This window comes from Suncus etruscus, chromosome 19, assembly GCF_024139225.1.
Source record: "Suncus etruscus isolate mSunEtr1 chromosome 19, mSunEtr1.pri.cur, whole genome shotgun sequence".
NCBI classification, from domain to species: Eukaryota; Metazoa; Chordata; class Mammalia; order Eulipotyphla; family Soricidae; genus Suncus; species Suncus etruscus.
The window spans coordinates 28,143,915-28,169,301 of NC_064866.1; the positions used below are offsets into that span (position 1 = coordinate 28,143,915).

The window sequence follows — 25,387 nt, forward strand, 5'->3', positions numbered from 1 at the left end:
GAGGCCCAGGTTTACTCACAGAGATTCTCCTGGGAATAGGCAATATTCCAGTACTTGATATATTGCCACATAGGCAATACAGTTCTGAGATTTGGTACTTGGAGTGGCAGTGTAGTGCTGCTCTGGCTCGGTGGTGCTAGGAACCATTCAGCCCTCTTTGGTACTCAGAGGGTATTCTTGGTACAGTTGTCTGGGGTCACTTTGGTGTGCTTTGGGGGCAGTTTATTGCTAGTGGACTTCATGTCTAATTAAAAGTTATAGGATGGTTTGGGGGCATTAAATTATGGTCTCATTTGTATTTTACGAAGGAGGTAATATGTTGCTGTATCTCTTTAGAATGTCTTTTTGATACAAGTAAGCCCTAGAACCCTTGTATTTGGATATAAGTGACTTATGGTTGCTGAGTTATATAAAGGAAATAAAGCACTTTAGGAAGAAGTTCAGTGGTTTTTTTCTGGTTAATAGAAAGCTCTATCAAAGTTTTCTCTAGAATGTGTGGTTTCCACTAATCTAGGATTATGTTGAGTTTATACTTTCGTATATGGTTACAGATTAATTCAAAGTTTGGTTTTCTTTCAGGTGCTGGAGAATCTGGTAAAAGCACCATTGTGAAACAGATGAAGTAAGTTGGAAAATGGCTTTTTTTTTTTTAAGAATGCATTTCCACTTAATGCTTAAAAGTTGGAAAGTATCCCTTTTAAATCTGTGCTAACAATTTGTGGATTTTGTCTTTTGTTTCAAAGGATTATTCATGAGGATGGCTATTCAGAGGATGAATGTAAACAGTATAAAGTAGTTGTCTACAGTAATACTATTCAGTCTATCATTGCAATCATAAGAGCCATGGGACGACTGCATATTGACTTTGGGGAAGCTGCCAGAGCAGTAAGTGTTTCTTATTTTCTCCTCGCTTGCTCTTTTCCAGTACTTGATAAAGAACAAAACTTACTTCGTCTTTCAAGGAAATAATTTGAGCAGTAAAATAAAATATAGTAAAGTACTATGCATTCACTTGAGAATATTAGTTTAGGAGATAATTATGTTTATCTTCTTAGAGAGGCTTAGGAAATAAGATTCTCTGGGTTGGCTTCTGTGATAACTTTTTCTTCACTTCTCCTACAGGACTTTTGACTTTCTTGACTTTGTTCATGCCTTTTGTTTTCACTATTGGTTCTATGCTCAGGAATCACACTTTGTGGTGCTCTGGGGACCTAGAAAATGCCGGGATCTCAATCCCAGTTTAGCTGCATGAATGTACCCTATTGTTCTGGCCCTGGCACTATTTATTGACTTTTTGTTTGTTTGTTTGTTTCTTTTGGGTCACACCTGGCAGCGCTCAGGGATCACCCCTGGCAGGCATGGGGGACCATATGGAATGCCGGGATTCGAACCACCATCCTTCTGGACGCAAGGCAAACGCCTTACCTCCATGCTATCTTTCCAGCCCTTATTGACTTTTTTTTTTAATTGACTTTTATATTAGTAAGTGATCATTGAAATTGAAATAATCTAGGAGTGGAGATGTGGTTTAGTCTTGAAGCACTTGCTTTGTTTATGTGAGGCAACAGTCTGATCCTTAGCACAGCCCACATTGGAATAATAGAGATGATCACTGTGATAGGTAGGGTCTACTTTGTAAGATGTAGAGATTAAAGGCAAAACCAGTCGAGGCATATTTTTCAGTTATTCAAAAATAACAGATAGTTGGTTGCCCTGAGCACCACCAGGAGTCAGGAAGTCAGCCGGGAGCACCACCAGGTTTGACCTAAAAACAAAAACAAAGAAATAAGAATACTGTATACCTTGATGGTGAGGTACAATAACTGTACCACAAAACCACAAGTGTGGGGGCCGGAGTGATAGCATGGAGGGAAGGCGTTTGCAGGAGGTCATCGGTTCGAATCCTGGCACCCCATCTGGTCCCCTTGTGCCTGCCAGGAGCAATTTCTGAGCCTGGAGTCAGGAATGACCCCAGAGCACTGCCGGATGTGACCCAAAAACCACCAAAAAAAAAAAAAAACACAAGTGTGGACACCATTATAAACACGTGACCTTAGTGATAAACTGAAAAATAATTTTTTTTTTGTTTGTTTGGTTTTTTTGGGTTACACTCGGCAAGCACTCAGGGATTACTCCTGGCGCTATGCTCAGAAATCGCCCCTGGCAGGCACAGGGGACCATATAGGATGCCGGAATTTGAACTAACATCCATCCTGGATCATCTGTGTGCAAGGCAAATGCCCTACCGCTCTGCTATCGCTCCAGTCCAAACTAAACTAAAACATCAAGAGAATACTATATACGTATCCTACATTGAACAATAGCTATAGGAATGTTATTATATGTCAGGAATTCTTGATTTTTTTTTTTTGTCTTTTGTTTTGTTTTGTTTTGTTTTGGAGCCACACCCAGTTGTACTCAGGGGTTACTCTCAGCTCTGCACAGAGAAATTGCTCCTGGCAGGCTCGGGTGACCATATGGGATGCCAGAAATTGGAACCCAGGTCTGTCCTGGGATGGCAGCATGCAAGGCAAATGTCCTACTGCTGTGCTATCTCTTCGGTTCAATGTCAAACATTTTTTTTATCACCACATGTAATCAGCATTTTCTGCTATAACAATACACCAAAGATTCATTTGGCAGCTTATACGTGGGAGAAATTTATTTTCACTGTTCTGAAGGTTGAAAACCTGCCAATAGAAGCCAACAGGGCCCTATGAGGGCCAGTTTAGTTTGCCTTTCTCCCTGTATGGTTGGAGTGGTTTCTAAGGTTTCCCTAATCTCATTCATGACCACCTTCAAAGATTCCCTACTGATACCATCTCATTAGATGTTATGCCATTTCAGAATCACCATGTGATTTTGTGGGAGGACATGCATTCTCAAAATATTTTATCTCTTCTCTCATTTCTTTTTTTCGTTTGTTCTCCAAATACGTGTCATTAATCTTACTACTCAATACCATCAGATGCATTTGACATCAATTATTTTAAGGTCTCTTGAAATACAACATTTCTGGCATTTGTCTGTCGTAATCTGTAGTACTATATAAAGTCCAGACGTTTCCCACTTTTTCCTTTCTCCGTATAAGGATTCCTATTTATAACTCTTTTATCCTCTTCTAGTATTTTATGGTTGGTTAGAGAGTAAATGAAAGAGAATAGAACTGGGTGTGGTATGGATTGTTTTATTCTATCTGCTTAAGGGTAGAGATAGGAAGTTTATTATAAAGTGAAACTTTTGGGGGCGGGGGAAGTTTGGGTTAATGCTGCAGCGCTCAGGGGTTACTCTTGGCTCTGCACTCAAAAATCGCCCCTGGCAGGCACGAGGACCATATGGGATGCCGGGATTTGAAACACCATTGTTCTGCATGCAAGGCAAACCTACCTCCTTGCTATCTCTCAGGCCCAGGAGAATCCTTTTTATAGACCTCTAAAGAGGATTTATTGGAGGGAACAAGAGTAGGTCAGTTAAGGAGATTAAGTGGTAAGGAAAAAGTTGTTTTTAAAACTGTTTACAAGGTCAGGATAGCAAAAACACGTGGCAGTAGTTCTTTTGATTTTGAGGATTCTAAAGTTGGAATTCTGCAAAAAAAAAAAAAAAGGAAATAATTACCTGCATGATGTAGGTTAAATTTCAGGGACAGGTACTGTGCAGACTATAGATAAAACAGTATAAGGTAGGCATGGGGGGGGACATGCTTGCTCTCTCTGGTGCATGTTTGACCTTTTTTTGTGTGGTGGGGGTAAGGGGCTATACCTGGTGGTGCTCAGGGGTTATTCCTGGCTCTGCTTTCAGAAATTAATCCTGGTGGGTTCAGGGGATGAGATACCAGGGATTGAACCCAAGTCAGCCACATGCAAGGGAAATGCTCCACCCACTGTACTATCGCTCCAGCTTCACTTTGGGTCACATATTTCATATTTCTTCAGTCACTGATTTAGGGGAGCCCCATACTCAGCAGTATTCAAGGGCTTTTCCTGGCTCTGTGCTCAAGGATTGCTCCTGGCAGGATCAGAGTACCAAGGGGTCCAGGGATTGAACCCAGGTTGACTTCATGCATGGCAAGCACTCTACCTGCTGTACTCTATAGCTCTGGCCCATCAGAGAGATAGCATGAGGTAAGGTTTCCTTGCATGCAGGGGACTTGGTTCGAATCCCATCATCCCATATGGTGCCCCGAGCCTGCCAAGGGCAATTTCTCAGTATAGAGCCAGGAGTAACCCCTGAGCACTGCCGGGTGTGACCCAAAAACCAAAAAAAAAAAAAAAAAAAAGAAAGAAAGAAAAATAAAATGGAAACTCAGTCTGTCTCTCTATCTTTCCTGCTGTTTTCAGGATGATGCCCGACAGTTATTCGTCTTAGCTGGCAGTGCTGAAGAAGGGGTCATGACTCCAGAACTAGCCGGAGTCATCAGGCGATTATGGCTGGATGGCGGGGTGCAAGCGTGCTTCAGCAGATCTAGAGAGTATCAGCTCAATGATTCTGCTTCCTAGTAAGTAATGTAACATTCCTAGTAGTGATGTTCTCTGTGAAGCTAGAACAGAAAATAACTTGGTGACCCACTAAGGTTTAAGGAGCATTGTTAGATGTCTGTAGTATCTAATAATTATCTCAGATTAGGGTTTGTAGAGTCCTTTGTTGTTTTGTATGACTCGTATAAAAAAAAATTTTTTTTTTTGGTCATTGGGTTACATCCGGCTGTGTTCAGGGGTTCCTCCTGCCTCTGCGCTCACAAGTCGTCTCTGGCAGGCTCCGGGAACCAAATGGGATGCCAGGATTTGAACCGGAGTCCATCCTGAGAGACTTGGCACCATAAAAGTTTTGCCATGGCAGTTTATGATCAGCGAGTGAACAGGAATAAGATCTGTTGGATCTTGGATCTCTTTCACTTCTGTAATTTCCCTTTGCATGGGAGCTTTGCATTGATTTCCAGATTGTTGAGGAAACTAGAAATGTGATATATTGTATTTTTCACTCTATAAGTCTCACCTGACCATAAGCCATACATAGGTTTTTACGGAGCCAGAGTGATAGCACAGCGGTAAGGCATTTGCCTTGCACGTGGCCAACACATGACGGACCCAGGTTCGAATCCTGGCATCCCATATGGTCCCCCGAGACTGTCAGGAACGACTTCTGAGCACAGAGCCAGGAGTAACTCTTGAGCGCCACTGCATGTGATCCAACCCTCCCCCTCCAAAAAAAGACATACATAGGTTTTAGACAAGGAAAACAAGGAAAAAAAAATTTTTTTTTTCCGGTTTTTGGGTCACACCCGGCGGTGCTCAGGGGTTACTCCTGGCTGTCTGCTCAGAAATAGCTCCTGGCAGGCACGGGGACCATATGGGATACCGGGATTCGAACCAACCACCTTTCGTCCTGGATCAGCTGCTTGCAAAGCAAACGCCGCTGTGCTATCTCTCTGGGCCCCCAAAAAAATATTTTAAAGCAAATGGTGCAATGCGAGATGCCATCAGGAGACAGCGGCTGGGAACAACCAGCCTTCGAGACTGAAGTACATTTATAATATGCCAATCCACAGCTAGTTAAAAACTTTTACCTAACTTTTTTTTTGCATCAGAAAAATTAAAAACAAATTTAAATACCTTTTTGTTAATATAAAAAATTAAAAATTGCAGTAACGATGAAATAGTCTTAAATAAAAGCTCCCCCTTTTTTTGGAGGGGCCCACACCCAGCTGCACTCAGGGGGTTACTCCTGGCTCTATGCTCAGAAATCGCTCCTGGCAAGCTGGGGGACCATATGGGATGCTAGGAATTGAACCCAGAACCATCCTGGGTCAGCCGGATGGAAGGCAAATGCCCTACTGCTGTGCTATCTTTCTGACACTTACATGAAAGCCTTGCATGCCATATGATCCCCTGGGCTTGCCAGGAGCAATTTCTGAGCATAGAGCCAGGAGTAACTCCTGATCGCAGCCAGGTGTGACTCAAAAACCAAAACAAACAAACAAAAAAAGTTTCTATGTGCCCCCCAATTGGCCTTGAGAGTTTAATTTTATGAAATTAAAACCACTGTATATAGCATTTACAGAATCTATGTTATTTTATTTATATCTGTTCGGGTTTTGGGGGGGGGAGAGGCGATTTATACCCTGTAGTGCAGGGGTCTCAAACTCAATTTATCTGGGGGCCGCAGGAGGCAAAGTCGGGGTGATCCTTGAGTGCAAAGTCAGTAGTAAGCCTTGAACATTGAGGGGTGTGACCCAAACAACTGAAGCAAAACAAAACAAAACAAAAAGATTCCTCTAGGGCAGGGCCACAAAATGTTGTACGGAGGGCTGCAAATGGCCTGCGGGCTGCGAGTTTGAGACCCCTGCTATCGTGTTTAAAACTTATTCCTGGCTCAAGGTTTGCTTGAAGATCAGTCTAAGTGGTCCTTGACAAACTTTGAAGTACCTGGGATTGAATAGGGCCTCTACATACAAAGCATGCACTTAGTGCATTTAAAATCTACTTACTTGCTCTATGCCAAATTCCCTTTTTTTCCCCCACTGATATCAAGGTCAGCATCTATTTTTCATGGATATAGTAATGTAACTCAGCAATAGTTCTTTTCTTACCTTGCATATGAGATCCTGGGTTCCATTGCTAGCATGGCCAAAAAGTATACTTTAGTCAAGGAACTAGTATTTTTTGTTATTTGCTGTGCGCATGGTTGGCTTCACCACGTAAAGATAAATTGTATGTTTTATTTAGTTACCTAAATGATTTGGACAGAATATCCCAAAACAGCTACATTCCAACACAGCAGGATGTCCTGCGGACAAGAGTGAAGACCACGGGCATTGTGGAAACTCATTTCACCTTCAAAGAGCTGTACTTCAAGTAAGTCATTAATCTTTTGATTTATGTGATAAACACCTATCTTTCCTGTAGTGTCTCTTAATTACAGCAGAATTTCTCTAGGTGGTATTACTTGGTTTAAAACAGTGGTTTTCAGGGATTAGTCCATGGATTGGTGCCTATCTGCTGAAATTTACTGCTAATCTGCAGTTTTGTAAAATGACTTTGAAAACTACTGGTTTAATAAACATCATTACATTCATCAGACAATGTATGTATGTATGTATGTTTGTTTTGGGGCCACACTCGGGGGTTACTCCTGGCTCTGCACTCAGAAATCATTCCTGGCAGTCTAGTGGGACCATATGGGATGCTGGGAGTCAAAGCCTGTCCTGGGTTGGCCATGTGCAAAGCAAATGACCTACCTACCATTGTGCTATTACTCTGACTCCATCTTTTTTTTTGTTTGTTTGTTTAGCTGAATGGGTCCCCAAACATTTCTTAGTTGTCCATATAGTATTAAATACTTTTGTCCACTCAAAGGACTGTAAATTCAGAATTAAATTGTAATTTACCTGTCATGTAATTGGGTCTAATCACAGGGCGACCAATTTATTTCATTTTTGATTTTATTCTTTCAGCTGCTTTTTTATTGGAATCACCAAAACAGGTATTGAATGTTTGTTGTTTAGAAGGGTGACAATAGTATTAAAAGAATAGAAAACCATTTTTTGTGGCTTAGTTATGTAGCTTTGTTCTGCTATTCTGATGCTAAAATAAAATGCTTTTTCATCATTGTTGACCCTTTCTAACTAGATTGCATTTTTCTTTTGGGATTTTTTTTTTTGGGGGGGGAGAGGGGTCACACCCAGCAACGCTCAGGGGTTACTCCTGGCTCTACGCTCAGAAATTGCTCCTGGCTGGCTCAGCGGGACCATATGGGATGCCGGGATTCGAACCACCATCTGTCTGCATGCAAGGCAAACACCCTACCGCTGTGCTATTTCTCCGGCCTCTAGATTGCATTTTTATTAAAGTTTACTAAAATAGAGTTTATTGCCATGGCTTTTAGATTAGTTTTTGTAAAGTATTATGCACAGCCAAATTCATAAAAGAAGATTAAAATGGAAAGCTGACTTGGCAGTGGAAGTATTTGGGAAGGTATCATGACAGAAACAGGGATTGTTTCAGAAAGAGAAAATTCTAGCTTTCCACACAGAAGGTTTCCTCCCCAGCATTCGTAGTTTTCAGCTTGTCTTTGTGGTGTCCACTGTAAATATTAGATCATTTTAGTTCCTATTCTTTGTGTGGTTTTGAGATAAGTAAATTCCCTCCCTTGAATATATGCACATATATTTTACACGTACATATATATGTATGCTATACATTTAAGTTGATCATTATACTTGTTTGTTGAATGTGACATTGATCATTATTGCGTGTACATGTGACTATTTTCTTTTTCTTGAAAATACCACTTCACATTTGTGAGATTCAAGCGTTTAGATATTACCAGATTACCAGTTGAGATCTTAGAATCTTAATAAACCAACATCATTTCGATAGCTGGTACAGAAAAATGACAGTGTAGCTGGCTATTTTAAAAATAGCGTAGCTACTCTCTTTTCTATTGATAATTGGATTATTCATTTAATGCCCCATGGATTATGTCCTGTGGAACAGTTTTCTCTTACAGGCTGTAGGAACAATAATCTGTTTGCTTTTTTAATTTGATTGATTGATTGCTTGTTGGGCTGCACCCAGCAGTGCTCAGTGGTCTCTCCTGGCCCTGCACTCAGAAATCTCCCCTGACAGGAGGGCTGGGGACCAGATGAGATGCCAGGAGGAATCAAATTGGGTACCTCCCCAGGTCGGCTGCATGCAAGGCAAATGCCCTACTGCTGTGCTATCTCTCCAGCCCTTTTTCTAATTTAATGTTGTGACCTTCTTTCTTTTTTTTTTTTTCTTTTTTAAATCTTTTATTCGGTCCCACCCTGCAGTGCTCAGAAATCGCCCCTGGCAGGAGCGCGGGGGACCATATGGGATGCCGGGATTCGAACCACCGTCCTTCTGCATGCAAGGCAAATGCCTTACCTCCATGCTATCTCTCCGGCCCTGTGACCTTATTTCTTGTGGGAAACTTTGTTTATGTTGTCACAGGTAGATGTACAGTAAGGGAAATCCTACTGGTCTTTTTATATCAGGATCAAAAGTCAGTTCTAATTAAGGTGCTGTACCACTTTATTATTGACACATAGATACCTTGCTATGAAGTACTATCACTTCTTCCTTTTCCTCTTCTCTCTAGGCAAAACTACTGTCCATTTATCCAAATATTTATTGAGCATCTACTATATACGAGGCATTGTGTAATTGCTTACTTGCCTCTCAGTTATGAGGTAATGTTTGTAATATGTTAATGTTTTAGTGAATGATAATGTCAGTATTGTGGTATAAAACTCAACTTTGGAATGTCACAGTATCTTACTAGTTTTATGGCCATCATGAAGAAAATGGAAAAGTTAACTAGCGTGATTGATGCTCCCCTTACTGGTGGAATATTAGCTATGATAGGCACCTGCATTAAAGCAGAATTGTGAGAACTTTATCTCGGGTGTTATGACCAAAGTTTAAAAAAGGTTAGTACAGGATCAAACAAAAAAGTAAAGTTCATGAAGAGATAACTCCTGAGAACCACCAAATGTGACCCCCTTCTCCCCAAAATAGTCTTTTAAAAGTGAAACCATTTGCACGCACGTCTCCTTTTACTTCACACTCTGTTACAGAATTATGGATTGTAGATGCTCTTGTTATAAGGAGGTAGATGTTAACAGAGTTTAGTAGTTGATGAAGTTGCATAGGACTCGTGCTATAAAATTAATTTTGAGTGGAACATAACTGTGTTTTTAGTCGGAACGTGGAACATTTATTATTAATTAGAGTTAGTTATGCCTCGGAGTGGGCCAATGTTTATAGATATTGGGTCATAACAAGTGTTCCGTTTCTAGATATTGAGTTCTTAGGTACCTCCCATAAAACATTTAATTTTTCTCTATAAAATTACATTTAATTACCTCTCAATCTCTCACTCTTTCTCAAAGTGGGAAAAACAAGCTTTTTGAATCAGAAGGGAGAAGCCTTTAAAGCTCAGAGTGTGGAGTGTGGACATAGCCTTTTTTGTTCTAAGTCGAAATGTGAACCATTTAGAGAGGTCAGATAGCATTGTGGGTAGAATTTGGGTGCTGGAGTCAAAGTGTGTGGGTTCAGATTCCATCCCATTTATTAAGCGCTAGTAAATGGAGGTAGTATTACTTAGAGAAATATTTTTAGGACAAAGTGGGTTAATGTACTTAATATTTAGCATAATATCTGGCATTATGCTGAACCACTTACATACCAGTAACTATATTATCTATATTCCTTAGCTGTTCATCTCCCCTCCCTCTTTCGTTAAACATTTCAGTGCTTATACTGCTGGCTTTTGGCATGTCTGATACAAGCTTTCATAGAAGGGAGAAGCTTAGCTAGTGTTTTTAAAATGAGCATTTCTAAAGTTTACTTATTCATGTTCCCAGCATTATTTTGACAATTTTATCTCATTTGTCTTTCCTGTCATAAAAGGGATTTTAGAGTACATGCTAGTGGGAAGTTCCCCAATCGAAGTTCGGTTAGAGAACTTCCTCACTGAACTTGGGGAAAGGTGTGTGTGTGTGTGTGTGTGTGTGTGTGTGTGAAAGAGAGAGAGAAAAGACATTTCTGAATTTGTTCTTGTGTGTGTGTGTGTGTGTGTGTGTGTGTGTGTGTGTGTGTGTGCGCGCGCGCGCGCGCGTGCCAATCGAAGTTCGGTTAGAGAACTTCCTCACTGAACTTGGGGAAAGGTGTGTGTGTGTGTGTGTGAAAGAGAGAGAGAAAAGACCTTTCTGAATTTGTTCTTGTGTGTGTGTGTGTGTGTGTGTGTGAGAGAGAGAGAGAGAGAGAGAGAGAGAGAGAGAGAGAGAGAGAGAGAGAGAGAGAGAGAGAAAACCTTTCTGAATTTGTTCTTTCTCCTTAGGATGTTCGATGTAGGTGGCCAGAGATCAGAACGAAAAAAGTGGATTCACTGTTTTGAGGGAGTGACAGCAATTATCTTCTGTGTGGCTCTCAGTGATTATGACCTTGTTCTGGCTGAGGATGAGGAGATGGTATGTTTGAGCTCCTTGTTTAAAAAGAAACAAAGAAAACGTGTCTAATGCAACTGGAAAGTAGAAAATAATATTTAGAGGTTGTGTGTTCATTTGCTTGTTGAAGTAAAATTTAATCTTTTTAATTTTCTCCTATCAATGAAATTCAAAATGTTCATTCATGCTATTATACTTACTTGAATTTTAATTACATTAATTAATAATGCTTACGTATATATTTTTATTTTTTTGGTTTTTGGGTCACACCCAACAGCGCTCAGGGGTTACTCCTGGCTCTATGCTCAGAAATCGCTCCTGGCAGGCTCAGGGGACCATATGGGATGCCGTGATTCGAACCACCGACCTTCTGTATATAAGGCAAACGCCTAACCATCCATGCTATCTCTCCGGCCCCTGCTTATATGTTTTTAATGGAGTTTGTTAATAGTGCATCAAGTTTGAACATCCTTCCCCATGCCTTTCTCCCCAACCTGAACATTGTATACTTCATATTTTGGGGACAGGCCCAACAGTTCTCAGGGGGTTCCTGCTCTGTAGTCAGAAATCACTCCTATAGGCTCAGGGATTCCAGGGATTAAACCTGGATCAGCCACGTGCAATGATCGTACTATCGTTCCAGTCCAATATTATATACATTTAAAAAAAAAGAGAGAGAGAAAATACTTCAGATTAAAGATATGACATGACTATTAAAGGACATTCTAGTATGATAACAAAAGTCTGTTGTGTTGGTATGCACTTGTTGTAGAGTTAGAGTATATATTTAAATGATGGCATGAAGCTAAGATCTCTTTGCCCTATTATTCTTTTTGGGGGGTGGGGCACGCCCGGTGACGACAAGGGGTTACTCCTGGCTGTGCGCTCAGAAATCGCTCCTGGCAAGCAAATAGCTGTCTCGTTCAGTCCCCATCACCACGCATGGTCCCCAACATCACTTGGTTCACCCTTAGTATTACCATGTGCGGTGCAGTCTCCCAGAAGACCCATTCAAGGGGAAAAAAAAGTATGTTGACTAAGTGGTGTAAAATTCCTTTTGTTAGCTATTTCTTCCCACATTCAGGAATTAACAATGGTGAGGATAACTGCGTTTTTGTGCTGCCACTTGTTTTCCAGAAATGCTATGTTCCGCTTTTATTTATTTATTTATTTATTTATTTATTTATTTATTTATTTATTTATTTATTGTTGGTTTTTGGGTCACACCGGCAGTGCTCAGGGGATACTCCTGGCTCCAGGCTCAGAAATTGCTCCTGGCAGGCACGGGGGACCATATGGGATGCTGGGATTTGAACCAATGACTTTCTGTATGAAAGGCAAACACCTTACCTCCATACTATCTCTCCAGCCCCGCTTTTAAATTTCTTGATGTGTTTTTTTCGCTAATAGTTATTGAACTTTACTTTTTTCTTATTGACCTATCATCCTTTATTTTTTAGAACCGCATGCATGAAAGCATGAAATTGTTTGACAGCATTTGTAACAACAAATGGTTTACAGACACTTCAATCATTCTCTTCCTCAACAAAAAAGACCTGTTTGAGGAAAAAATAAAGAGGAGCCCATTAACTATCTGTTATCCAGAATATACAGGTAAGCTGTCCTGGAAGGTTTTATTGAAAGTCAAAGTCAAATTCTTTCATTGACATTCCTTTAGTTGTGAACAGTTCATGTCTATACTTACATAAGACAGAGTGGTTACTGATATTTGGTTTCACCAGCACCAAGCATGTGAAAGTCTGCAGTCTTTATTTGTTTTGGTGCTTTGGGGTCATGCTCAGGGGTTACTCCTGGCTCTGCGCTCAGAAATCACTCCTAGCAGGCTCTGGGGACCATATGGGCTGCTGGGAATCGAACCAGTGTCAGTCCTGGCTCAGCTGCGTGCAAGGCAAACACCCCACACACCTTATTTCCAAGCCCAGGTGAACAAATCCAAATCAGGGTCACATAAGAAATAATCCAGACCCGGCTGAGGTTGAAATGCTTTAGTCTGGCTGTCTTCTTACCTAGAATGGAGCTCTTGCTGCCTGCCAGGATTACCGTTTACAAGTAAAAGGAAAGCCAGAGTGATAGTGCAGTGAGTAGGGTGTTTGCTTGTATTTGGCGAACCCAGGTTCGATCCCCGGCATTCCATATTGTTCCCCCCACACCTCCAGGGGCGATTTCTTGAGTACAGAGTCAGTAAGCCATTGCACACAGCCAGCTGTCGGTGCCCTAAAACAAAATGACGTGAATGTTCCTGCTTGGAATCACACACCTATCTTTTTTTTTTTTTTTTTTTTTTGGATTTTGGGTCACACCCAGCAGCGCTCAGGAGTTTCTCCTAGCTCTATGCTCAGAAATAGCTCCTGGCAGGCTTGGGGGACCATATGGGATGCCTGGATTTGAACCACCATCCTTCTGCATGCAAGGCAAACGCCTTACCTCCATGCTATCTCTCTGGCCCCACACACCTATCCTTAATACCATGTTTCTTTCTTTCTTTCTTTTGTTTTTGGTTTTTGAGTCACATCCAGCAACATTCAGGGGTCACTCCTGGCTCTGAGCACAGAAATCGCTCCTGGCAGGCTCTGGGGATCATAGGGGATACCGGGAATTGAACCAAAGTCGGTCCAGGGTCTGCTGTGTGCAATGCAAACGTCCTACCACTGTGCTCTCTCTCCGGCCCCTATCATGTTCCTTTTTTTTTTTTTTTTTTTTTTTTTGGTGACTTCTAAAATCTCTTGCTTGTATTGACTTTCTTATGATCTCATGTTATGTTTTTCTACCATACAATTTCAATCATGTGTTTTTTTTTTTATTACAGAATGTCTACAGATCTGGGAAACTATCTTCCATCAGTTGTTTTAAAAATAGTCTTTCTAAAAAAGTTTTGTTTTTAGACTTTTTTATTAGTCTTCTTTGCATATCTAGTTGTTACAATTTTTCTATTTCGGTAGTTGATTTGGGCAGGGTAGCTTCTACTTTACAAGAATAACTTGTCATAGTTGAATATTTAGGGCTCTGCACCTAGTTTCTAGGGGTGCTCAAAAGACTGGCAGGTAGACATGTTGTAGGAAGGAAGTATTAAGAGTGGTAATGACTATGTTGCAAATTTTGGTATTCTCATTTTAAAAATTGCTCTTGGTAAAGTTTATACACCATAATATTGACCATTTAAAAGCAGGTGGTTCATGGGGCCAGAGTGAGGACATTTGCCTTGCATGCGGCCAGTCCAGGACAGACCTGGGTTCAATCCCCAGCGTCCCATATGGTTCCCCCAAGCCAGGAGCAAATTCTGAGTGCATAGCCAGGAGTAACCCCTGAGTGTCACTGGGTGTGGTCCAAAAAGCAAAAGGGAAAAAAAATAAAAGCAAGTGGTTCTTTCCCTTTGAACCTACTGGTTTACCTTTGATTATTTACATTATTGCCAAAAGACTGAGGTAACCACCCCTTAAAACTGGGATGATTTTGAAAACAAACATTACTTAGCCTTTTGTAGTAAGTTAGTTATTTCAAGACTACAGCAAAGCACACAGGCTCTTTGACAACTTTTAAATAATTGTATTCTTCTAGAAATGCAGCCACCTCCTCCATTAGTTTCCTTTTTAGAATTTTTTTAAATGAAAAATCTAAGTGGAAGGGACTTTTATCCACATGGAATTCTGTGTGATTTTATTTTATTCACATTGGTCTTGAAAAAGTCTGATTCTGGGGCTGGAGGGATAGCATGGAAGTAAGTCATTTGCCTTGCATGCAGAAAGTCAGTGGTTCGAATCCCGGCATCCCATCTGGTCCCTGGAGCCTGCCAGGAGCGATTTCTGAGCATAGAGTCAGGATGAACCATTGAGCGCTGCCAGGTGTAACCCCCCCCCCCCAAAAAAAAAAGTCTGATTCTTACAGAAATACAGAACTCTTTTACTTAATTGGGTCTTAATTCTCTCTATAAAAGTAAATGGTGATGGCCTAACTTTGGTGACTATTATAATTTTGTTGTTGTTGTTGTTTTTTGTTTTTGAGTCACACCCAGCAGCGCTCAGGGGTTACTCCTGGCTCTACGCCCAGAAATCGCTCCCAGCAGGCTCGAGGACCATATGGGAAGCCGGGAGTCAAACCACCGTTCTTTTACATGCAAGGCAAATGCCTTTCCTTCATGCTATCCCTCCAACCCCAGTGACTATTATAATTTAAGTAAAAAATATTGAATGTCTTTAAGGTTCCAATACATACGAAGAAGCAGCTGCTTACATCCAGTGCCAGTTTGAAGACCTGAATAGAAGAAAAGATACCAAGGAGATCTACACCCACTTCACCTGTGCCACAGACACCAAGAATGTGCAGTTTGTTTTCGATGCTGTTACAGATGTCATCATTAAAAACAACTTGAAGGAATGTGGACTTTATTGAAGAGTGTTGATCTTTGTAAAAGGTACAACTTTGAATCACCCACCTGGCTTCAGTAAGCCTTAATGATGCCTCTTGCCTTTATGAACGTTTCCTAATCAAAAAATGTTCTTCTTTTCTAGTTATTGCGGTGTGGAGTGTTGCCAGACTTCTTTTGCTGTTCTCGTGACACAGCTGCAAGCATGAACGGGACCAGGGAATGGCAGTGGCATGCAGAATATTAGCACTCTTTAGCACAATCTTTGTATTAGAGAACTCTCCATTGAACTGAGTTGCTAACGTCAGATATTGGAATTGGAATGCCCGTCAAGTTTGACTTTTGCAAGCCATCTGTTGCATTACATATCCGCAAATGTGTAAGGCAAATATGAGGTTGAGGTGCTGCGTTCCAGAACTTCAGTATGTAGCTTACTCTCTTTTCCCCTTCTCTCCAGACTACCAATGCATCATTTTTAAAGTTTTTTTTTATCGAAAGAAGAGTAACTTTACTAAATTTTACTTCTTTGCGAAAGAACCTTTATTAAAACACAGCGTCTTAACTATGAACATGATCTGACCAGATCATCTTAAGGGTTCCTCTTAGTAGGAACTCATCGTTTTTAAATGTTGGTTGGGTTAGAATATAATAATTTCCACAAACACTTAATTCTTTACAGTTGAGACTACAGTGACGGCTCTTTTGAGGATGAAATTCGTAGTACTGTCCTGCTCAGAATATCACTGGTCTTATTTCTAAACGGTATTTACCTTGGGGAGCTTGTATGACGTATACTAGCTCTCTTTTTATAAGCTTACCATGCAAGGTTAACCTGGTTTATGCTGATACCAAATTAGTAGATAAATGTTGATGTAATATGATCAAGTCAGCTTCTTGAATACAAACACACTGAGGATAGCTGTCAATTAGGCAAATTGCTAATTTCCAAATAGAACCAGTGACTTTGCTGCTACATGTTACCTTACTAAATTGACTGCTTAGATTTTTGCTTGTTTGTCTCAATCATAGGGGATGTTGTAAAAGAAGCCCTTGTTTTCCATCTTTCATGGCCTTTTCTGTTGGGAAACATTGAAGTATATTAACAGTGCATGTTTTTACTTTGTGAACATGGTGCCAAGTCCCTGTTTGCCATCGTTTTTAAATGTAGCGGTGTTCATTGTATTAATCCTTAGCCAGTATCTCCTTTTGCTGAAATTACTGCATTTGGGTCATTTTTCCATTATGTTGTGTGTATAGATTTTAATCTGTTATAGTTGGCAGCAGTATTAAAATGATGAGAGTAAAGTCCAGGTTTGTTCCTATTTGTAAACACTCATTCTAGAAATGTTTTCTTCTGTTTATACCTCCGCTGACTCTGCTTTTGTTCAATCTTTTAGATAGATATCTAAACTTTGAGATAGTTTAGATAGATGCATTTCCTGAAAGTCTAGTCCGTTGCTGTAATGTGTTGTTTGTAAGTCAAGGGACTTACTGAGTGTCTGTTGTCATATCTGTATACGTGACACTTAGTCGAAACTCATTTTCCAGATTTACCTTTCGGTGTGTGCAGAGCTATATTCACTTAGCCTGCAAGTCCTTTTGTACAATGTACAGCAAATTCATTAAATATTGAATGATTCTTAGGGGGAAGGGAAATAAAGAGAATACATGTAAGCTTTCCACTTAAGTGCTTTGATCAGTGCCTTTGGGGTCCAGTCCTTTTGAATTGGATTCTACTTCATCTCTAGATGTGATTTCTCTAGTTTTTTTAAAAATAATAATATGTTGTTCAAAAATAATCAAAGCTGATTCAGAAAACAAATCGCCACAATTCAGTGCCTTTTTTGGTATTTTTTTTTATTCTTTTTGGAAATGATGCAGACGGTTAACTTCATTATCTAGTACGTTTTTTAAGGTTTGGGGAAACTTGAATTAAAATTACTCTCATTAATTGTTGATTGGCTTGTGCCCACACTGTAAATAGGGTTGACAATTCTTGTTTATTTTTAATATAATCCTTTCCTTATTGTATTCTTTTATAATATAGTATCATCTGGAAATGAAAACTAGAGGAAAGATACGTTGACTGTATTCTTCCTATAACTTGGGCTAATGGGATAGTACTGCTGATAATTAAAATAACAGATACTCGAGAATAATTTTATTTTGAAATGCATTTTATATTTTAAGTAATCTGTCTATTTGTTAGAATTTTTTTAAGCCCCTGTCAATGAAAATCAAGAATCACCATTTTTCTACCTCTGTACTTTTACATTTGTCCTATTTACATGAAGATCAATGCCGTTCCCCCTCTATTCAAATGGAGGGACATGGTTTTAAGTCAGTGGTTTGCTGATATTCCTTGAGATCAATCTTATCTGGATTCTGCCCTGCTGGACTGGCAGTCTAGAATTTTCAAATTGTGATCCTTATTATCAGTCTGTACATCACTAATTTGAGTTTTGAAATAAAGTTGTTTTTTTTCTTTAGTCAGGACAGAATGTGGGGATGATACATCCATCATACCTACTAGTCAGAAAAAAAATGGTATTTGTAATTGAAGAAGCTGATAGTCAATTGTGTCTGCCTATGGAAAATGCTAGAGATGTGTGATGGATCATGTTTCAGAATTTAGATAGCCAGTTTTTGGACATCTAAGAAATCACATTTAAGGAAATGAAAGGTTAGGGCCAGAGCAATAGTACAACGGCTAGGGCATTTGCCTTGCACACTGCTGACCCATGTTCGAATGAAAGGAATGATTCCTGAACACAGAAACAAGCGTAAGCCCTGGTTGCTGTGCTTAGTGTGGCCCCAAAACAAACAAAATAAAAAGTTATGAATTAGATTAGGAACAGGAAATCAACACTAGCAGGAAGAACTGCAGCATGAGCTTAATTTCTTGAGTGTTAAGTCTCCTAGAGCTGTGTGTATACAGTTGCCATCCATTAGGCTCACTCAAAGATGCAAGTATTCTGCTTCATATCCTTTTCTCCCTTTATTAAATCAGCCTTCCTTCAAATTTCATTGCCCCGATTGAACTTCCAAGAACTTTTTTCTTTTTGGTTTTTGGTTTTTGGGCCACACCCGGCGGTGCTCAGGGGTTACTCCTAGCTGTCTGCTCAGAAATAGCTCCTGGCAGGCACGGGGGACCTTATGGGACACTGGGATTCAAACCAACCACCTTTGGTCCTGGATCGGCTGCTTGCAAGGCAAACGCCGCTGTGCTGTCTCTCCGGGCCCTGTTTTTTCTTTTCTCTTTGGTTTTTTGGACCCATCCAACATTTCTTAGAACTATTCCTGACTCTGCACTCAGGTACTGGGATCGAACTACAGTCAGCCACATTACAAGGCGACTGTACTATTTCTAATACCTCAAGATTCTAAGAACTTAATCTTGAGATGCTTTCATTTGGATAGATACCATTTATTTGAGTTTTTATCACTTTTATTAAAATTTAAACTGATAGATTGATATTTTTCATGGGTGCTATATTCTAAGAAGAGATGGACCAAAAAAGTTTTAAATTATGGTTTACTTGTGGTGAAGTTGAGGTGCTTGCCTTACATGTGGCCAACCTTTGTTCAGTTTCCAGCACCACATAAGTAAATAGATAAACTGTTTACTTGTGTCAGAATGCAGCTTAGTGCTGGAGCATTGATGAGGCCCTGTGTTTCATCCCCAGCACTGAAAAAAAAATTATTGCTTACTTACCTTGTTCATTTTTGTTGTTGTTCTCTTAGTGTGAGTATATGCACATTTCAGAGTATTAAAAAAATGACAGCTGGATCATCTAATTTGCCCGCCTTACTTTCTTATATCCAGGTTACTGTTTTCTAGTTTGTAATATGTGTGGGGTTTTTTTTTTGGCCGGGGTGGGGGGGACGACTACAGTGCTTGTCTGTCCTGCCTAACAAGTATTTTTTATCCCTCTATTTATTTGCTTAGCATAAATCTGAAATTTACTCTATATTTACAGTTCATTAATTTAAATAAAAAACTTGCCTTTCGGGGCTGGAGCGGTGGCAGATGGCACAAGCATTAAGGCGTCTGCCTTGTCCGAGCTAGCCTAGGATGGACCATGGTTCAATCCCCCCCCCACCCCCCTCCCCCCGGCGTCCCATATGGTCCCCCAAGCCAGGAGCGATTTCTGAGCGCATAGTCAGGAGTGACCCTTGAGTGTCACCAGGTGTGGCCCAAAAACAAACAAACAAAAAAATACCTTTTATTAGTTTGGGGGCCAGCCCTGCAGTACTTAGGAGCTACTCTGGCTCGGTGCTTGAATTTCACGCCTGGTGGTTCTAAGTGCATATGCAGAGTAAGCCCTCTCTGCACACTTAATTACTTGTGAAATTCCTTTTTTGTAATGCCTCTTTTTTGGTTTTTGGTTTTTGGGCCACATCCGGTGGTGCTCAGGGGTTACTCCTGGCTCTCTGCTCAGAAATCACTCCTGGCAGGCATGGGGGACCATATGGGATGCCGGGATTCGAACCACCATTGGTCCTGGGTCAGTGCTTCCAAGGCAAACATGCCACCGCTGTGCTATCTCTCCAGCCCCTGTAATGCCAATTTTAAGAACAAATAATCTGGGGCCGGGCGGTGGCGCTGGAGGTAAGGTGCCTGCCTTGCCTGCGCTGGCCTAGGACGGACCGCGGTTCGATCCCCTGGTGTCCCATATGGTCCCCCAAGCCAGGAGCGACTTCTGAGCGCATAGCCAGGAGTAACCCCTGAGCGTCACAGAGTGTGGCCCAAAAACCAAAAAAAAGAACAAATAATCTCAGTTTCCAGACCAGAGAAATAGCATGGAGGTAGGGCATTTGCCTTGCATGCAGAAGGACGGTGGTTTGAATCCCGGCATCTGATATGGTCCCCCGAGCCTGCCAGGAGCAATTACTAAGCCTAGAGCCAGGAGTAACCCCTGAGTGCTGCCGGGTGTGACCAAAAAAAAAAAAGAAATAATCTCAGTTTCTAATACTATTAAATGACTTTTGTGTCCTTCAGGCTTCCCAGTATATATCAGGGATCTAACTCAGATCTGAAACAGCTTTTAACATAGCTTTATGTATCCAAGCATAAGAGAAATGAGGCTCTTTAGTGTTCTGTAATTGAAAGTTGATCTTACAACTATATGCAGGTAAAAGATTTAAGTTGAAATCAGATCTTTATTCCTTCTTTAAAAAAAAGAGAGATTTTTTACTTGTCTTTTTACTCCTTTTACTCCTCTTTAAAAAAAAATTTTTTTTAACTCCTCTTTAAAAAAATTTTTTTTTAAAGACCCTACCCTCCATTTTCTTGTAACCTTTATCTAGCTTCTTTTGAGGAGAGCATACCTCAAAGCAAGCTTTGATTTTCCTTCCTTGCTATTCCAGATCTGACATCTCAGGTATAATAATTATCAGCTCTAGATATTGGGGTATAAAATAAACATACAGATTCCTCCCTAACTTGAGACAGACCCCCCGAATTAGAATATTTTTAAACTTTTTATTGAGACCATTGTGAATAACAAGCCCTTCATAATTGTATTTCAGGCATATAGTGACAGTGAAGTAAGGCCATTCCCATCACCAGTGTTGACCTCCCTCCACCAGAGTACTCAGCATGCATCCCATACCTCCACCCTGAGCCCTCTGGTCTACCACTGTAACAGGTCCATCTTATGTTTAGATTGTTATAGTTTGGGTCTCTTGATTCTGTTTCGTTAACTAGCTTGGGTATTTAGTTCTGACCCTTTTTTTTTTCCCATCCCATGCACCTGAGACCACTTGGCCCTTGGGCTACATTCATTTTTTATTTTCTTTTCTCAATTTCTAGAAGGATGTAGAAATATGAAGTAAAACAAAGTAATTCATGTCCCAAGTTTCTGTGAAAAAGGCAGTACCCCCTATCTAGTAGATAAAAAATTTTTTTTATAATTTTTTTATTTTGAATTATGAGAACAAAAGATGCAAAGAAAGAGGATAAGGTAAAGTTACAGTGGAAGGACAATCACCCATAACATAATTATCAGAAGAAGTCCCCTTGCTGATATCTTAACTTTGAACTTTCACCAAAGAAAGTTAAGATAAATAAAACAGAATCCATGTGCAATTACTTTGTCCCTCAAGTCCCCAGATTGTAGCACATTATAATATTTCTTAACAGCACACAAGGCAATCTAAAGCCATCAAACTTACGTAACTCCTTAAACATTAGAGGCATAGTATTTTTTACATTTCCATGTACATGCATATTAGCTTAAGTTAACCTCAAATTTTAAGTGGGTGCGTTTTAAGGATTAGAGTCAAAGGAGCACAGTAAAAACGGTGTTAGAGTGGCAATTGTTGTTTGCATAGGCCCACCAAAATATGAGAGGCATGGAAAGGAATAACCTTGGCCTAAATACAAAGAGATCCTACCCCTGAAGTTACCTGGCATAAGACCAGCTCTAGGCCTCAGGAAAGTTATCGTTCGATCCAAGACATTGTCTGTAGTGCCAACACACTTTTCACACAGTCTCTGTTGTTGGTCTCATGTTTCTGTATTAAAGATTCTGGAATCTGCATGTCCTACATTGAAGTCATGATGTGGAGTGCCTTCTCTTTTCACCTCACCATGAAAGGGCAATGCAGGAAGCCCTTTCCTGTAAGCAGGTTGTTGTTGTTAAGTCTTCTCAGTGTTAAGGGAAGTCTCTTTTGAGCAGGACGATGTCTGAGCAGTGGTAGGGTCTTCCGTGGTAGAGGATTGCTTCCAGGTGATGTTATAGACAAACCTCACAATTAAGGGGCAATACAGCAAGCCCTGTCCAGTAAGCAGGTCTTTGTTCTTGTTGTCTTCTCAGTGTTAAGGGGTGTTTCTTTTGAGTAGATGTCAGAGCAGCTGTAGGGTCTTTCCTGGTACAGGAATGCCACCAGGTGATGTTATTTACAACCTTGGATGTTTTGTAAATGTCTTCTGTAGATCAAGGGGTGAATGGAGAATGCCCATTCTTCTGAGGCCTGTGCCAGGTCTTTATGTCAATGTTCAGGGTGTAAGGTCTCATTGCACTACAAGATTTGTGTGTTCCCATTTCTATTAGATAAGAACTTATTGGTATGTATAGTATTTTTCCATGTTAGTGTGCCTACGCAAACAAGATATAAAGCCACGTGGTGCTATCAGATATATGGGGGCATAAGAACATTTCCAACAAGACCCATGTCTTGGTTCAAACATAAGTATTAAACTGAGGGATTCTTTCACACCAAATTCCATATTGAGCAGTTCACAAAGAGAAGATAAAAAACATGGGGGGAATCATCACTGTATAAGAAAGTAGCAAAAGTTATAGCCGTCAAAGAAAACACCCATAAAATGTTGAAAAGATATGTGTCCTTTTTATGCCTTTTAAAATAGTTGGGTGGGTGTTAACTCTAGGGCACCACTTTGGTCTGTGAATTAGGACTCAACAGTACTTAAGTTAGAAAGGGTATAAAAGGAGTAATGATGATAGGATTAAAGAAGTTAAAGAAAAATATGAACTTATGAAGGGGTATGCAAAAGGGCAGAGTACAAAATGGACATTCTGCATACATAAAAACATAATTCAATGATAGTGAGTACTATTACAGTTTCTTGTGAGAGTACTATTACAGTTTCCTGTGAGAGTACTATTACAGTTTCTTGTGAGAGTACTATTAATGTTTCTTGTGAGAGTACTATTAATGTTTCTTGTGCGCGCGGGGGCTATTGCCCCCGCGCGATTTTGAAAATGTAGACTGGACAGAGATTACCAGTGCCAGCCAAACCTCCTCCTGCTAGACTCCCTGCTCCCAGGAAGTAGAGATCCTTCAAGAAGCAGGGAGACCAGAAGCTCAGAGCCCCACCCAGACCCTCCCTAAGGAGCCGCATGGATAGTGGGGGAAGGCCTAGGGTACCTTCAAGCTCCACCAAGGGACCCAACTCACCGGCTTGCCCAGGCGTGTGGCCCGGGGAAGCCCTGGAGATCTGGAGCAAGGCGGCAGAGGGGTGCTGGGGTTACCCAAGTCCCGCACCCCCCCTAGGCCTGGCCAAGCAGGCCTCCGGCATGGCGGGGGCCTGCCAAACCTCCTCCTGCTAGACTCCCGGCTCCCAGGAAGGAGAGATCCTTCAAGAAGCTGGGAGACCAGAAGCTCAGAGCCCCACCCAGACCCTCCCTAAGGAGCCGCATGGATAGTGGGGGAAGGCCTAGGGTACCTTCAAGCTCCACCAAGGGACCCAACTCACCGGCTTGCCCAGGCGTGTGGCCCGGGGAAGCCCTGGAGATCTGGAGCAAGGCGGCAGAAGGGTGCGGGGGTTACCCAAGTCCCGCACCCCCCCTAGGCCTGGCCAAGCAGGCCTCCGGCATGGCGGGGGCCTGCCAAACCTTCTCCTGCTAGACTCCCGGCTCCCAGGAAGGAGAGATCCTTCAAGAAGCTGGGAGACCAGAAGCTCAGAGCCCCACCCAGACCCTCCCAAAGGAGCCGCATGGATAGTGGGGGAAGGCCTAGGGTACCTTCAAGCTCCACCAAGGGACCCAACTCACTGGCTTGCCCAGGCGTGTGGCCCGGGGAAGCCCTGGAGATCTGGAGCAAGGCGGCAGAGGGGTGCTGGGGTTACCCAAGTCCCGCACCCCCCCTAGGCCTGGCCAAGCGGGCCTCCGGCATGGCGGGGGCCTGCCAAACCTCCTGCTAGACTCCCGGCTCCCAGGAAAAAGAGATCCTTCAAGAAGCTGGGAGACCAGAAGCTCAGAGCCCCACCCAGACCCTCCCTAAGGAGCCGCATGGATAGTGGGGGAAGGCCTAGGGTACCTTCAAGCTCCACCAAGGTACCCAACTCACCGGCTTGCCCAGGCGTGTGGCCCGGGGAAGCCCTGGAGATCTGGAGCAAGGCGGCAGAGGGGTGCTGGGGTTACCCAAGTCCCGCACCCCCACTAGGCCTGGCCAAGCGGGCCTCCGGCATGGCGGGGGCCTGCCAAACCTCCTCCTGCTAGACTCCCGGCTCCCAGGAAGGAGAGATCCTTCAAGAAGCTGGGAGACCAGAAGCTCAGAGCCCCACCCAGACCCTCCCTTAGGAGCCGCATGGATAGTGGGGGAAGGCCTAGGGTACCTTCAAGCTCCACCAAGGGACCCAACTCACCGGCTTGCCCAGGCGTGTGGCCCGGGGAAGCCCTGGAGATCTGGAGCAAGGCGGCAGAGGGGTGCTGGGGTTACCCAAGTCCCGCACCCCCCCTAGGCCTGGCCAAGCGGGCCTCCGGCATGGCGGGGGCCTGCCAAACCTCCTCCTGCTAGACTCCCGGCTCCCAGGAAGGAGAGATCCTTCAAGAAGCTGGGAGACCAGAAGCTCAGAGCCCCACCCAGACCCTCCCTTAGGAGCCGCATGGATAGTGGGGGAAGGCCTAGGGTACCTTCAAGCTCCACCAAGGGACCCAACTCACCGGCTTGCCCAGGCGTGTGGCCCGGGGAAGCCCTGGAGATCTGGAGCAAGGCGGCAGAGGGGTGCTGGGGTTACCCAAGTCCCGCACCCCCCCTAGGCCTGGCCAAGCGGGCCTCCGGCATGGCGGGGGCCTGCCAAACCTCCTCCTGCTAGACTCCCGGCTCCCAGGAAGGAGAGATCCTTCAAGAAGCTGGGAGACCAGAAGCTCAGAGCCCCACCCAGACCCTCCCTAAGGAGCCGCATGGATAGTGGGGGAAGGCCTAGGGTACCTTCAAGCTCCACCAAGGGACCCAACTCACCGGCTTGCCCAGGCGTGTGACCCGGGGAAGCCCTGGAGATCTGGAGCAAGGCGGCAGAGGGGTGCTGGGGTTACCCAAGTCCCGCACCCCCCCTAGGCCTGGCCAAGCGGGCCTCCGGCATGGCGGGGGCCTGCCAAACCTCCTCCTGCTAGACTCCCGGCTCCCAGGAAGGAGAGATCCTTCAAGAAGCTGGGAGACCAGAAGCTCAGAGCCCCACTCAGACCCTCTTTAAGGAGCCGCATGGATAGTGGGGGAAGGCCTAGGGTACCTTCAAGCTCCACCAAGGGACCCAACTCACCGGCTTGCCCAGGCGTGTGGCCCGGGGAAGC

The 25,387-nt window shown here is 42.6% G+C and overlaps 1 protein-coding gene across 1 annotated transcript in view; it reads left to right on the top strand.

Moving 5' to 3' along the window:
* GNAI3 (G protein subunit alpha i3) overlaps window positions 1–17,025 on the top strand; it is a 39,314-nt gene extending 22,289 nt beyond the window's left edge. Inside the window, exons 2-9 of the mRNA XM_049765764.1 lie at window positions 580–622; window positions 744–885; window positions 4,338–4,495; window positions 6,723–6,851; window positions 10,861–10,990; window positions 12,427–12,580; window positions 15,183–15,395; window positions 15,493–17,025. Of these exons, the coding sequence (XP_049621721.1) occupies window positions 580–622; window positions 744–885; window positions 4,338–4,495; window positions 6,723–6,851; window positions 10,861–10,990; window positions 12,427–12,580; window positions 15,183–15,373 (947 nt within the window). The 3' untranslated portion in view covers window positions 15,374–15,395; window positions 15,493–17,025. The remainder of the gene's footprint in view (window positions 1–579; window positions 623–743; window positions 886–4,337; window positions 4,496–6,722; window positions 6,852–10,860; window positions 10,991–12,426; window positions 12,581–15,182; window positions 15,396–15,492) is intronic.
* Window positions 17,026–25,387: the final 8,362 nt, after the last annotated feature.